This window comes from Fukomys damarensis, unplaced genomic scaffold (genome assembly GCF_012274545.1).
Source record: "Fukomys damarensis isolate Sample0158 unplaced genomic scaffold, DMR_v1.0_HiC HiC_scaffold_17, whole genome shotgun sequence".
Classification (NCBI taxonomy): domain Eukaryota; kingdom Metazoa; phylum Chordata; class Mammalia; order Rodentia; family Bathyergidae; genus Fukomys; species Fukomys damarensis.
Genome location: NW_022900929.1, coordinates 18,569,714 through 18,581,920, shown reverse-complemented (window position 1 = coordinate 18,581,920; position 12,207 = coordinate 18,569,714). Strand labels below are relative to the sequence as shown.

Sequence of the window (12,207 nt, the reverse complement as noted above, 5' to 3'; positions counted from 1 at the left end):
CCCGCAGACCGCACCCTGGACCCAGAACCCCGAGGTGGCGCGAACCCTATTCCTGATCTTAGGGAGGAGAGAAGGCGCTCCGCCTAGGGCGTGGCCCGGAGCGGGACCTGCCCGGCGCCTGCGGGGTTACGCAATGGCGCAAGGGCAGGGCTGGGGACGCACTGTTTTCTGGGATTGGGTAAAACCACGTATTGAGGGCGGAGACTCTATGAGCAGGGGGCGGAGCTCCGAGCGGAAATGGGCGTGGCTCCTGGAGGCTCAGGAGGCGGAGAGTGTGCCGGAAGTTCCTGTGGGGGGGGTGCGTGGGACGCCGGTTGTCGGTATGCTCCGCTGGGCGCGTGCCTGCAGGGCAGGCTACAGGGCGTTCGGTCCTTGCAGGCCTAGCTCCTCGAGGATGCCCGAAGCACTGAGGAACAGTAGCGGCGGCGGCCGAGGGGACGCCGAGCCGAGGTCAGTCAAGGACGCCCGGAGAGCCGTGCGCCCCTCCCCAGCCCCCTTCTCCTTTGGGCCCCGCCCTCTCCTAGTGGCTGCTCACGCTCCTCCCCCGTTGAAAGCTCCGCCCATCCTGGACCCCTCCCTGCAGGCCGCTGCCGCTGTCCTACAAGCTTCTGGACGGGGAAGCAGCCCTCCCGGCCGTCGTCCTCCTGCATGGACTCTTCGGCAGTAAAACCAACTTCAGCTCCCTCGCCAAGGCCTTGGCCCAGCGTACTGGCCGGAGGGTGAGCTTCCGGGTGGGCGTGGCTGGCGGGCGGGTCCGGGACTGGCCGGATCCCGGGCGCCGGGCTGAGTTTAAAGTAACAACGCAGCACAATGAAAGGACAGCCCAGCATGGTGGTGGAGGACGCCTGTAATCCCAGCTGTCTGGGAAGCTGAGGAAGAAGGATCAAAAGTTTAAATCCAGCGATTTAGTGAGTTTCAAATAAAGTGTAAAAATGGGCTAGGGATGTAGCTCCGTTGGGAAGCCCCAAGGACAAAGACCTCAAAGGTGGACCTAGACCCATTCGTACTTACACGTGCTGCCGCCGCCGCCCATCCAGACCCTCGTTCCGTTATAGATCACCTGCCTGCTCCACACAGAGCTGCCCTCCACCAGCCACCTCCCCACGAAGGGACGACAGGGAGCTCACCACCTCTTAACTGTCACCTGTGCTCTCTGACTGTTGGAAGCCCCTGGACCCACCTTCTGGCCTTCTCTGGAGTTACCGCCTAAGCAGCCCAGACCTTCAGATACGTATGTGATCGTAGCCCTGGACTTTTCTCTGGCAGAGTGGTCGCAGCTTCTTCATTGGGGTCTTTTGGTCAGGGCCCGGCCCCCTTCCCCTCATCAGGATCTGACCCCAGACTCTTGTTTGTTTTTTGAGACAGGATCTCACTATGTAGTTGAGACTGACCTGGAACTCGCTGTGTAGCCCAGGCTGGCCTCAAGCACACAACGATCCTCCTGCCTCAATCTCCCAAGTGCTGGGATTACAGGCGTGCCCTGCAAAACCCCAGACTCTTTAGTCCTCTCCATTGCAGTCCCTACTAGGCCTGTGGCTCTGTCTATACCCAGAATGTGGGTGCCAGCACCACTCATGTCTCCCTCCTCCCCAGGTGCTGACTGTAGATGCTCGGAACCATGGCGACAGCCCCCACAGCCCAGATGTGAGCTACGAGGCCATGAGCCAGGACCTGCAGGACCTCCTGCTCCAGCTGGGCCTGGCACCCTGCGTCCTTGTCGGCCACAGCATGGGGGGAAAGACAGCCATGCTGTTATCCCTGCAGAGGGTGAGTGCATGGACTGGCACCTCCTGCCATCCAGTATAGACCCTGGGTGCCCAGCAGGTAGCCTGGGACTCCAGACTGTTGTGCTTGCCCTGTGCCCCGTCCCTAGTTCCGGTTCTCTCCCACAGCCCGAGCTGGTGGATCGTCTGATTGCTGTGGACATCAGCCCAGTGGCACATGCTTCCTTGTCGTATTTCTCTACCTATGTGGCAGCCATGAAGGCCATAGACATCCCACATGAGCTGCCCCGCTCCAGTGGCCGGAAACTGGCTGATGAGCAGCTCAGCCTCGTGGTCCAGGTGATTTGCCCACGGCTCCCCCACAGTTGGTGCATACTAGGACCTACCTGTCAGGGGAAGCAGAGTGCCGGCCCGGGCCTCCCAGGGAGACCCCCCTAACTGCTGCACCCCTTACACACACAGAACTTGGCTGTGCGGCAGTTCCTGCTCACCAACCTGGTGGAGGTCAATGGGCGCTTTGGGTGGAGGGTGAATCTGGACGCCTTGGCCCAGCACATGGACAAGATCCTGGGCTTCCCTCGGCGACAGGAATCCTACTCTGGGCCAACCCTCTTCCTCGTTGGTGGAGACTCTGGATTCGTGCAGTAAGTGGGCGAGGGCTGGGGATGGGCAGGGGCTGCCCGGGAACCCCAGGAATGCCATGTGCCCAGGCTCATGACTCCGTCTCTCCCCACTCTGTTCCTCTTGTGTCCTCGTCACCCACTGTCTCTTCTGGACAATGTCTCTGCGGGGGACAGGCCCAGCCACCACCCTGAGATGAAGCGGCTCTTCCCTCGGGCACAGATGCAGACTGTGCCTAACGCAGGCCACTGGGTCCATGCTGACCGCCCACAGGACTTCATGGATGCCGTGCAAGGCTTTTTGACCTAAGAGTTGCCCCTGCGGGAGGGGGCATGAGACCCAGGGCTTCATGTCCCTGTATCCAGTTCGGTCTCTCCACACAGAAGGACTCAGGCGGACACTGAGTGGGCACCAGGGTTCAGAGAAAGTCAGATCTACAGCTTTAATGAATAAAGATGGTGCCCCCAAAGTCCTGGGCGGAACTCATCACCACCATTGGACCCGCCGACCCTGAGGCAGTTGGGCCCGGCTCCTGACAGAACCAGCATCCCCGTGGGCACCCTGTGTACCCCTGGCCTCACTCTGCAGCTGACCTTGTACCAGCTTCGCCACCAACTGCTGCATGTCCTCCTGGGGTGGGAGAGCAGGGTCAGAGCTACTCCGGCCACGTCCCCACCCCTCCCAGGTCTGTCCAGCACACCACCCTACCTCCCAGGCCTCCACCTCCTGTCTCAGCCTCAGTTTCTCCTCCAGGACCTCCAGCAGCTGGGCTTCCACAGCTTGAAGCCTGGCCCTGCATGTGTCCAGCTCAGCCTCCACTGCTTGCTTCCTGCAGGCACAGGGATGGTAACCTGAGGCTCAGGGGCTGTGTAGTTTTCCTCCAGGGATGCCTGGCTTCTGCCCCCTTCCATTAGGCAGGGCCCTGTAGGTGCCCCCTCCCCCAGGCCACCCCGCTTCACCACCGGTGGCTCACTTGGCAAGGGCTTCATCCCGCTCCTGGAGCACCTGGTCCAGCGAGGGCTCTGGCTGCAGGGCCCCCAGTGCTCCAGCCACTGGGGATTCCGGGCTCTGTGGGGTGACGGGACAGAGGTCTGAAGCGTGCCTGAATGAGGTGCCCTGCCTTGGCCCTGGCCCTGATGCAGGTGTCAGGAGGGGGCGGCTGAAGCAGGCTGTCCCTGCCCTCTGTGCCCAGTCTGTGGTTGGTCAACCAGAAAGTACATGGTCAGGGGACGACTTGGCCATACTAAGGCGGTGGTAGGGGTGGCCACTGCCCACCGGAAGAGCTGGCAGAGTGGGCAGATGGACTGGACCCCCAGGGTGGGAGATCTCGCCAGCCCCCAGGGAAGGACAGGGTGAGTGGGTTCAGGACACTTACCCAAGTTCCTGGGTACGGAGGTGGCCTGGTTACTGGGACTCTGCCTGGTAGGGTGTGGCAACCCGAGGCTGTGGCCCTTTGCCCTCCCTTCCAGGCAGGACACTCCTCTGGAAGAGGCCCAATCCAGCAGCTCAGCTCAGGGCAATGAGCAGGAGTAAGCAAGTTAGTCCCTCTTTCCTGCTCCCGAGAGGGCTTTGCTGTACCTCCCTTCGCCCCCAGGGGGTGCTGCAGCTGGGTCTGTCGAGGTGACAAGGTCTGGCGCCCTGGTACCTTGAATGGCATCCACACAATGCTCTAACCCGGCCTCAGCAGAAAGCAGGAGGAAAAGTTTTTTGTTTTCAGTACTGGAATTGGACTTGGCCTTTTCACTGAGCTACGTGCTCAGTCCATTTTAGTATTTTGAGACAGTCTCAATGAATTACCCAGACCTTGGGCTTGCAGTCCTCCTGCCTCAGCCTCCTGAATAGCTGGAATTAAAGGTGTGTGCCTGGAAGGGGCAAACATTTACTCCTGACCAACAACTGAGATCTTGACTATCACTCCCCTACACTTTTTCCCCCCATTAAGTTTACTGGTAAATTTAAAGCAAACAATAGTTAAATTTATCGTTGGGATCTTACTCCTTTACATGATATGCCTTGGTTCTTATTTTTTCCCCATATCCCTGCCCTCCCTTCACCCTTCCCTATTTACAAAGACTTTGTTTCCATTTTTCACATTTTTTCTTTTCCCTTATTTCCCTTCCCCTTCCCCTTCCCACTTGGCCTTTAGCCATTTTCTTCCTATTTCACACTATCAATTGTACCATTTGAGCCTTATTTACACTTTCAGTTTTTCACACCAGAAAAACTATTAGGTATTTACTCCAGTGTGTCCTATTTATTTCACTTAAGTATATATCCTCAATATGCATCCATTTAGCTATAAGTGTCTAGTTACTCGTTTTTTATGGCTGAGTAGTACTCCATTTTGTAGAAAAACTACATCTTTATCCAGAGTTCAGTTGATGGGCACTTGGGTTGTTTCCAAGTTTTAGCTATTACAAACTGTGCTGCTATAAACATAGGTGTGCATATATCACCATGATATGATTCTTTTAATTCTTTTGGAAAGATACCCAGCAGGGGGATGGCTGGGTCAAATGGAACCTCCAGTCCCAGCTCTGAGGTGCCTCCATACTGATTTCCACAATGGTTGCACCAGTCTGCACTCCCACCAACAATGGAGAAGGGTTCCTTTCTCCCCACAACCCTGACAGCACTTATTGGCTGATTTCTTGATAGCAGCCATTCTTTCTGGGGTGAGGTGGAATCTCAGCGTTTTCATCTGCATCTCAAATGACCAGTGATGTTGAACACTTTTCATATATTTGCTGCTTTTACTTGTTTGAGAAATGCCTGTTCATTTCAGATGCCCATTTTTGGATTGGGTCTTTGTTTTGGGGGGGTTCTGGTTTTTTTTGTTTTTTAGTTCTTTATATATTCTAGGTAGTAGGTGGTAGTCTTTGAGGAGTAGCTGGTAAAATTATTTTCCCACATTGTAGATTTTGTCTTAGCTCTGTTGGTGATTTCTCTTGCACTGCAAAACTTTTTAATACAATGAGACTCCAGTTGTTGAATCTTTGTGCAAGTTCTCGTGTTGCTGAGGATTTGTTCATAAAGTCTTCTATGCCAGTGTCTTCAAGAGTTCCACCTAAATTACTTTCCAGTAAGTTTAGTGTTTCTGTTTTGATATTTAGACTTTTTTTCTTTTCTTTTTTTTTTTTTTTTTTGTACCAGGGATCGAATTCAGGTCCTTGTGCTTGCAAGGCAGGCACTGAAACCACTGAGCTAAATCCCCAGTGGATCTTTAATCCACTTGAATATTACTGTAGTGCGTGGTGAAAGGGATCTAGTTTTAATATTTGACAAGTTGAAATCCAGTTTTTCCAACACCATTTATATTTATTTTGGGGAGCGGGGTTGAGACAGGGTCTCACTATGTAGTTGAGACTGACCTGGAACTCACTGTGAAGGCCCGGCTGGTCTCAAACTCACAGCGATCCTCCTGCCTCAGCCTCCCAAGTGGTGGTATTACAGGTGTGCACCCCCACTCCCTGCTCAACCCCTTTTATTAAAGAGGCTGTCTTTCCTCCAGTGAGGATGGTTGGCTCCTTTGTCAAAGAAGAGGTAGCTAAGTACATATGGTGTTTCTACATTTTCTTAATCTGTTCCACTGATCCTCGAGTCTGTTTCTTTGCCAGTACCATGCTGTTTTTATCACAGTGGCTTTGTAGTATAGTTTCAAGTTAGGAATTGTGATACCCCCTGCCATTTTCTCTGTTGCCTAGAATGGTTTTTGCTATTCTAGGTCTCTTCTGGTTCCAAATGAATTTTTGGTTTGTTTTCTCAAGGTCTGTGAAATACACTGTTGGGATTTCCATTGGGATTGCACTGCATCAGTATAGCAGTTTTAGAAAGATGTCCATTTTCACTACGTTGATTCTTCCTACCCAGGAGCCATCCCTTGCACTGTTGCTCTTGATACCTCTGATGGATCCAGCATTCATTGCAGGGGTGGGTGCTGCAGCCTCCCTCTCAAACACTTGACTAGTGCACCAGTGGCCTGAAGTGTGTAGTAGAGACTTGACTCTGTTGGGAAGCCTTTCAGCAGTGCGTGTGTTACTGGGGATCAAATTCGGGTTCTCTACCACTGAGTTACCTCTGACCCCACTTTTTTTTTTTGTACCAGGGATTGAACTCGGGTCTTTGCACTTTCAAGGCAGGCCGTGGAACCACTGAGCTAAATCCCTGGCCAACCCACCTCTTTTGACCTGGGTGGGAGCCAATCCACGATCCTGCCTCAGCCTTCTAGAGGGCTGGGATTACAGGCGTGCACCCCCAAACAGTTCAGTGCTCCGTCTAGGAATCCCCTGGTTGGACCACAGCAGAAGAGGTAGGTGAGCTCTACCCCACACACGTCGTTTCTGCTGAGATGCATTCAGTTAAGAAACTGTCATTGCCCTGGCCCGAACAGGCCCTGATCTCTGGCCCTCTGTAGCCAGGGGTGAAGCACAGCTGTGGTGTAAGTCGGGGTTCCTTGGGCCCTTGACCCCCTCCAGGCTCAGGAGTCAGCTGGCAGGAGGCTTTACGTTTGCCAGGCATTTAACTCTTCCTTGGGAACAATTTCAAATTGTTCTTAAGTATCCCAAAAATAGCCTCCTGGGGTAAAAACAAGAATCTGTTATAATATCAAATAATGTACTGAGAAAAAAAAATAGAGGTACAAGATCCCAACAATGAATGTAACTGTACTGTATCCATAAAATGTACCAATAAACTCAATTAAAGCTGAAAAAAATAATAATGTACTGAGTTGCCACAGTCTCTGATCTCCCTTGATCTAGAATAGTTCACAGCCTTGAAGAATCAGGGAAGTTACTTTGTAGACGGCCCTTCCGCTCAGGCTAATGCGTTACACACTTGGGCACAAAGAGCCGGAATCGGTGCTGTTTATCTTACTCCTGGAGGTGATTGGAACCCTGGCTGGTGGTGGTAGAGTGGATCACTTGTTTAAGAAGCTTAGTAAGAGCCCAGTGTGGTGGGGCGCACCTGTAGTCCCAGCTACTCAGGAGGCTGAGGCAGGGGGTCAGGAGTTCAAGGCCAGCCTGGGAAATGTAGCAAGACCCTGTCTGGAATTACGATTGTACAGTGGCTGGGGATGTAGTTCAGTGCTAGAGCACTTCCCTGGCATGCACACGGCCCTGGTTCATTCACCAGCACTGGGAAACAAGTATGTTGGAAGCGCTGTGGAGAAAAATTGAGCAAGGAAGGGGAATGTGGAAAGAACAAGAGAGAGCTGTTCTGCACAATTCCGTGCTCACCCCGAGGAGGCTCCAGATACCATCCTAACTACTCTCAGGGCTTGAAGTAATGCTATCAATTCAGAGGTTCCAGAACACTTCGATGGGCCAGGAATGTAGCTTAGTGGTGCAGCCTCTGCCCAGGAAGCGTGCTGAGTCCCTGAGTTCAGTTTTCAGTACCAAAAATGCTCCAATGCCAGGCCTGATGGCACACACCTCCAGTCCCAGCACTTGCAGGCTGAGGAAAGAGGGTCGCCCAGAGCTCAAGGCTAGCTTGGGCTGCATAGTGAATTCACAGTCTGCCTGAATGCCTAAACCACACAGTAAGACTCTCTCTCAAAAAAAAAAAAAAAAAAAAAAAAAAAAGTGGGAAGGAGGCTTTGTTTACAGGTGAAAGTTTAAGAAAACGGGACCTGAAGGAGGTGCTAAGGAAGACATGGGTTTTATTATTTATTTGTGCACAGATTTTTTTGTTTTGTTTTTTTCTTCTGGTATCAGGGGTTGAAATCAGGGCCTTGCACTTGAGACACACCACTGAGCTACATCCCTGGCCTAGCTGCATCCCCGGCCCTTGTTTTTTGAGACATTGTCTTGCAATGTAGTTCATGTTGGCCTTGAGCTCGCTATGTAGCCCTGGCTGGCCTCAAACTTGTGATGATCCTCCTGCCTCAGCCTCCCAAGTGCTGGGATTATAGCACTTCACTACAAACACATGATTGTGACAGTGATATTGGAAAGCAGAAATGGAAGTGAAGAGCTTGAATAAACTATCAAAATCATGAGAGTGGAAAAGTATTGTTTCCACATAAAATTCTTCTTTTAAGATAAAGTGGTTTTAAATATTTAAATGCTCAATATTTTAAGTACTTATTTTAAGTAGGGAGTCAATTATTCATCTCCACCTGAAAGTTTGAATTAGGATATCAGGCAAAATTTCTTCTAATCTTATTAAGAAAAAGAAGACATAAATTTATATTTGGGTGTATAACGCATTTCACCCCAAAGTGCCATCGCGGACATCACATGGAGTAGTAGGGTCCCCTCCTTCACCCGCACACCCCACCGCCTTCCCTCCTGGAGGACCAGGGCCATCAGCCTCGGGTAGAGCTGCCAGTGGTGGTTTCAGACACTAGTGGGGCCAGGGAGCTACCCCTCGGGCCCCTGGGTGCTGGGCTCTGCAGCCAAAACAACTGGCATGCTGGTTGTGGTGACCAGCACTCGGTAGGCTGAGGCAGGAGGATCGCTTTGAGTTCGAGGCCAGCCTGAGCTGCATAGCAAGACCCTGTCTCAAAAAAGAAAGAAAGAAAAAAAAAGAGATAAATAACAGGAGAACCTTGAGTGCCCCCGCCCCTGGCCATGGTCCTTCCCATGCTCCACCCCCAACTATATCCCAGAATCTATCCTGTTCTTGAATCCTAGAAAGCTTCATCCTCCTCCAAATCCCCATAGCCCCCGTACTTCCCCACCATTGTCTTGTCATTGTCGTCACGTCTCTCCCACCAGCTGGCGGGCATCTGGAGGACAGGTGGTGACCTCATGCCTACCCCCGCATACAGGTGCAAGGCAGCGGCGGCAACACCCGCCTCAACCAGCAGGTGGCAGCAGCGTTCAACACCAGGAGCCAGTGCCCCCCTTTCTCGCTTCACAGAAATCCTGATTATGCAAGTGGGCAAATGTTTGTCATTCACTCTGCAAAGGCTGGGGATCAATGAGACAGGACCTGGCTGCAGCCTGGCTGAATACGTCCTGAGTCTAAGGAGGTGTGGGCCACCTAGCACAGACCTTATCTGAATATGACAGTGAGTGCACATACCTGTAATCTCAGCACTCTGGGAGGCTGAGGCAGGAGGATCCCAAGTGCAAGCAACTTAGTGAGACCCTGTCTCAAAAATTAAAGGACTTGCATGCAATGCAGTCGTGAAGGTCCTGAGCTCAATCCTGAGTTTAAAAAATGTGGGGGAGTATTGTATATAATGGGACACCTGGCCTTACCTCCGCCACACCCTCTGGGTAATTTAACAATTTAAGAGACCCCCTTCCTCAAAATAGAAAGGACTGGGGATGCAGCTCAGTGCAAAGGCTCTGAGTTCAATCTTCAGTACCACTACCCATGTCCCCCTCCGCTCAAAATCTTCCCTGGTTCCCACCCCTCAGTGAAAACCAGAGGGTGGGGTCACCCACAAGCTTCCCATGACCTGTACCCCACCTGGCCTCCCTCCACTTCACCCTGCGCTTGTCCCAGCGCACCACACCCAGGGCCTCCTCACCCCCTCCTGGGCAAGTTCCCTGCCCACGGCTGCTACACAAGCTGTTCCCTCTGCCCAAATATTCTCTCCCCCATTACCGGGGCTCAACCTTCACCTCCTTCCCCATCACATACTGGAGATGGAACCCAGGGCCTCTGCACTGAGCTGTGTCCCCAGCCCTCAGCCTCCCTGGGATTACTGGTATGCATTGTCACACTTGGCTCTTCCTTCTGATTTTTCCTCAAGTGACACTTTGTCAGTCAGCAAGTCCCACTTGGACCATCTAATTTAAAACTTGGGCCAGGCACGGTTGGCACATGCTGAAAATGCCAGGACTCTGGAGGCTGAGGCATGAGGGCCACAAGTTCAAGTGCAGCCAGGGCAATTTAGCAGTTTAACAAGACCCTGTCTCAAAACTTTTTTTTCAGGCTGGGCTTGAATCTATTATGTAGCACAGACTGGTCCCAACTCTGAACAATCTTCCTGCCTCAGCCTCCCACATGCTGGGATTACAGGTATGTGCCACCACATCAGTCAAAATTTAAACATTTTAGTAAAAGGCCTAGGGGTGCAGCTCAGTGCAAAGGCCCTGGATTCAATCCTCAGTCAGTAAACTTTTAAAAGTAAAATACAATAGAATTGGCCTTCTCTGCAACCCGAGGAGTCCCTGCCTCTCTTTCTCTCCTGTCCTCTCCACAGCCCAGCATCAACACGATGATGTCTTCAGTTTGTGAATCATCTTTCCTCTGTTAGACTGTGGGCTCTGTGAGGGCTTAGACTTTTGTCTTTCTGTGTCCTGCCACATCCCAACTCCCAGGACAGCACACAGTGGGCACTCAATAAACAGTTTTCAAACAAAGGACTGGGACTGGGACCTGCCAGAGTTGCTGACTGCATATTAGCTCAGTGTTCAACACTACCCCCCATCCGCTTCCTGTGCCATTTAGACCACAGAGTCCCCCGCCTGCCCATGCCCTGCAAATCCTAGATTCAAGCTGGCAATCTTCCTGCCTCAGCCTCCCAGAGTGCTGGGGTTATACACATTCACTCCGGTTCATTTTCCATCCTACCATTTGACGTCAGTGAATGATGCTGGCCTGGTGCTGGGGCCCCTCTAAGGTAGGAGCTGTGGCTCCCGATCCTCCTCCCTGCTGGCACAGACACTGGGCTCAATTCCCAGGACCCAGGACCCATCCCGCTGGCTCACCCTGCACCCAGGAAATCTCAGTGGCCCAGGGCCCCAACAGCCTCCCCCACCACTCGCCCCTAATCTTGGGCAGGGCCCCCAACAGCTCAGACTGGTCACACAGAGCCGGCCCTGTGGGTGCTGAGGCTGAGGTCTGGACACCTGGAAGGGGTATGTCTGTCTCAGTGCCAGGTCACACCCTGGCCAGATTTTCCAGACAAGAGGGAGGGCTGGAGCCGTGTTCCCTGCCTGCCTGCCAGCAGCTAACCTGTGCCAGAAGTCTGGGAGAGGTGCCAGTCGCAGACACTTGGGGCAGCAGGGTGCTGGAGCCGCTCCAGAGTGAGGCTGTGGCAGCACTGGGGAAGGGAGGGGACAGCGTGGCTTGGGGTCAGGCAGGTCTGGGCCACTACACCGACAGGGATGGCTGGGGCAGGAGTGTGTTTGTGACATCCAGATACAGGCAGGGGCCTGAAAGGTTCATCTGCTGGCTTCTGGCTTCTGGTGCCCCTCCCCCACTTCTGCTGGGATCTTCCCCGGGTGGGGGACTGAGGACCTCAGGCCTGGGGCTGGAGCTGGGACTGGGGACAAGGGGACAGGACAAAGCAACAGGGGCAGGAGAGGGAGCTGTGACTCAACCCCCCTTCCCCAAAGACTGAGGGGTCTGTATCCTGCTGGGTGTGGTCGCAGGCACACGACAGGTGTACTGAGACACCGGGAGGAAGGGCCCCAGGCCGCTCCCGGAGGAGATGGGCAAAGTAGGAAGGTGGTGGCTGAGGCTGGGGCGCTCTGCAGAGTGATGTTTTTTCTCCTGGTGCTGGGGATTAAACCCGGGACCTTCACACTGAGCTACATACCCAGCAGCCAGCCAAGATATATATATGAATATAATTTTAACAGTGTCTGGCTCAATTGCCCAGACTGAGCTCAAACTGGTGATCTTCCTGCCTTAGCTTCCCAGAGTGCTGTGATTGCAGGCACCATGCCCTGTGGAGGGGACTTTTGCCTAGGGGAAGGGGCAGGGAGCAGAAGATCCCCAAGCAATAAGGTCAAGCAGGGGGTGACATTCAGGGTCCAGACCCAAGATGCTGAGCGACTGGATCCGGAGGAAGTGCGAGTAGGGAGGAACAGGGAGTCCAGGACGGGACACTATCCTGGGTAAGGATCAGACCTGGAGAAGGTAGGTCGCGACCCCGGGGAGAGCTGGGGGCGGGGCC

General features: G+C 53.2%; 2 protein-coding genes across 2 annotated transcripts; one reads left to right on the top strand and one right to left on the bottom strand.

The window, feature by feature from the left end:
* Positions 1-270: 270 nt before the first annotated feature.
* Abhd11 (abhydrolase domain containing 11) lies at positions 271-2,814 on the top strand. The gene is made up of 6 exons (XM_010619013.3): positions 271-450; positions 584-719; positions 1,594-1,767; positions 1,893-2,063; positions 2,187-2,368; positions 2,522-2,814. Exons 1-6 carry the CDS (start codon positions 323-325, stop codon positions 2,652-2,654), a joined length of 924 nt encoding a protein of 307 aa, XP_010617315.1. The 5' UTR covers positions 271-322; the 3' UTR covers positions 2,655-2,814.
* Positions 2,815-2,823: 9 nt separating this feature from the next.
* Positions 2,824-4,002, bottom strand: LOC104858700 (BICD family-like cargo adapter 1). The gene is made up of 5 exons (XM_033765274.1): positions 3,924-4,002; positions 3,721-3,827; positions 3,319-3,413; positions 3,054-3,174; positions 2,824-2,975 (listed from the first exon to the last, which is right to left on the bottom strand). Exons 1-5 carry the CDS (start codon positions 4,000-4,002, stop codon positions 2,832-2,834), a joined length of 546 nt encoding a protein of 181 aa, XP_033621165.1. The 3' UTR covers positions 2,824-2,831.
* Positions 4,003-12,207: the final 8,205 nt, after the last annotated feature.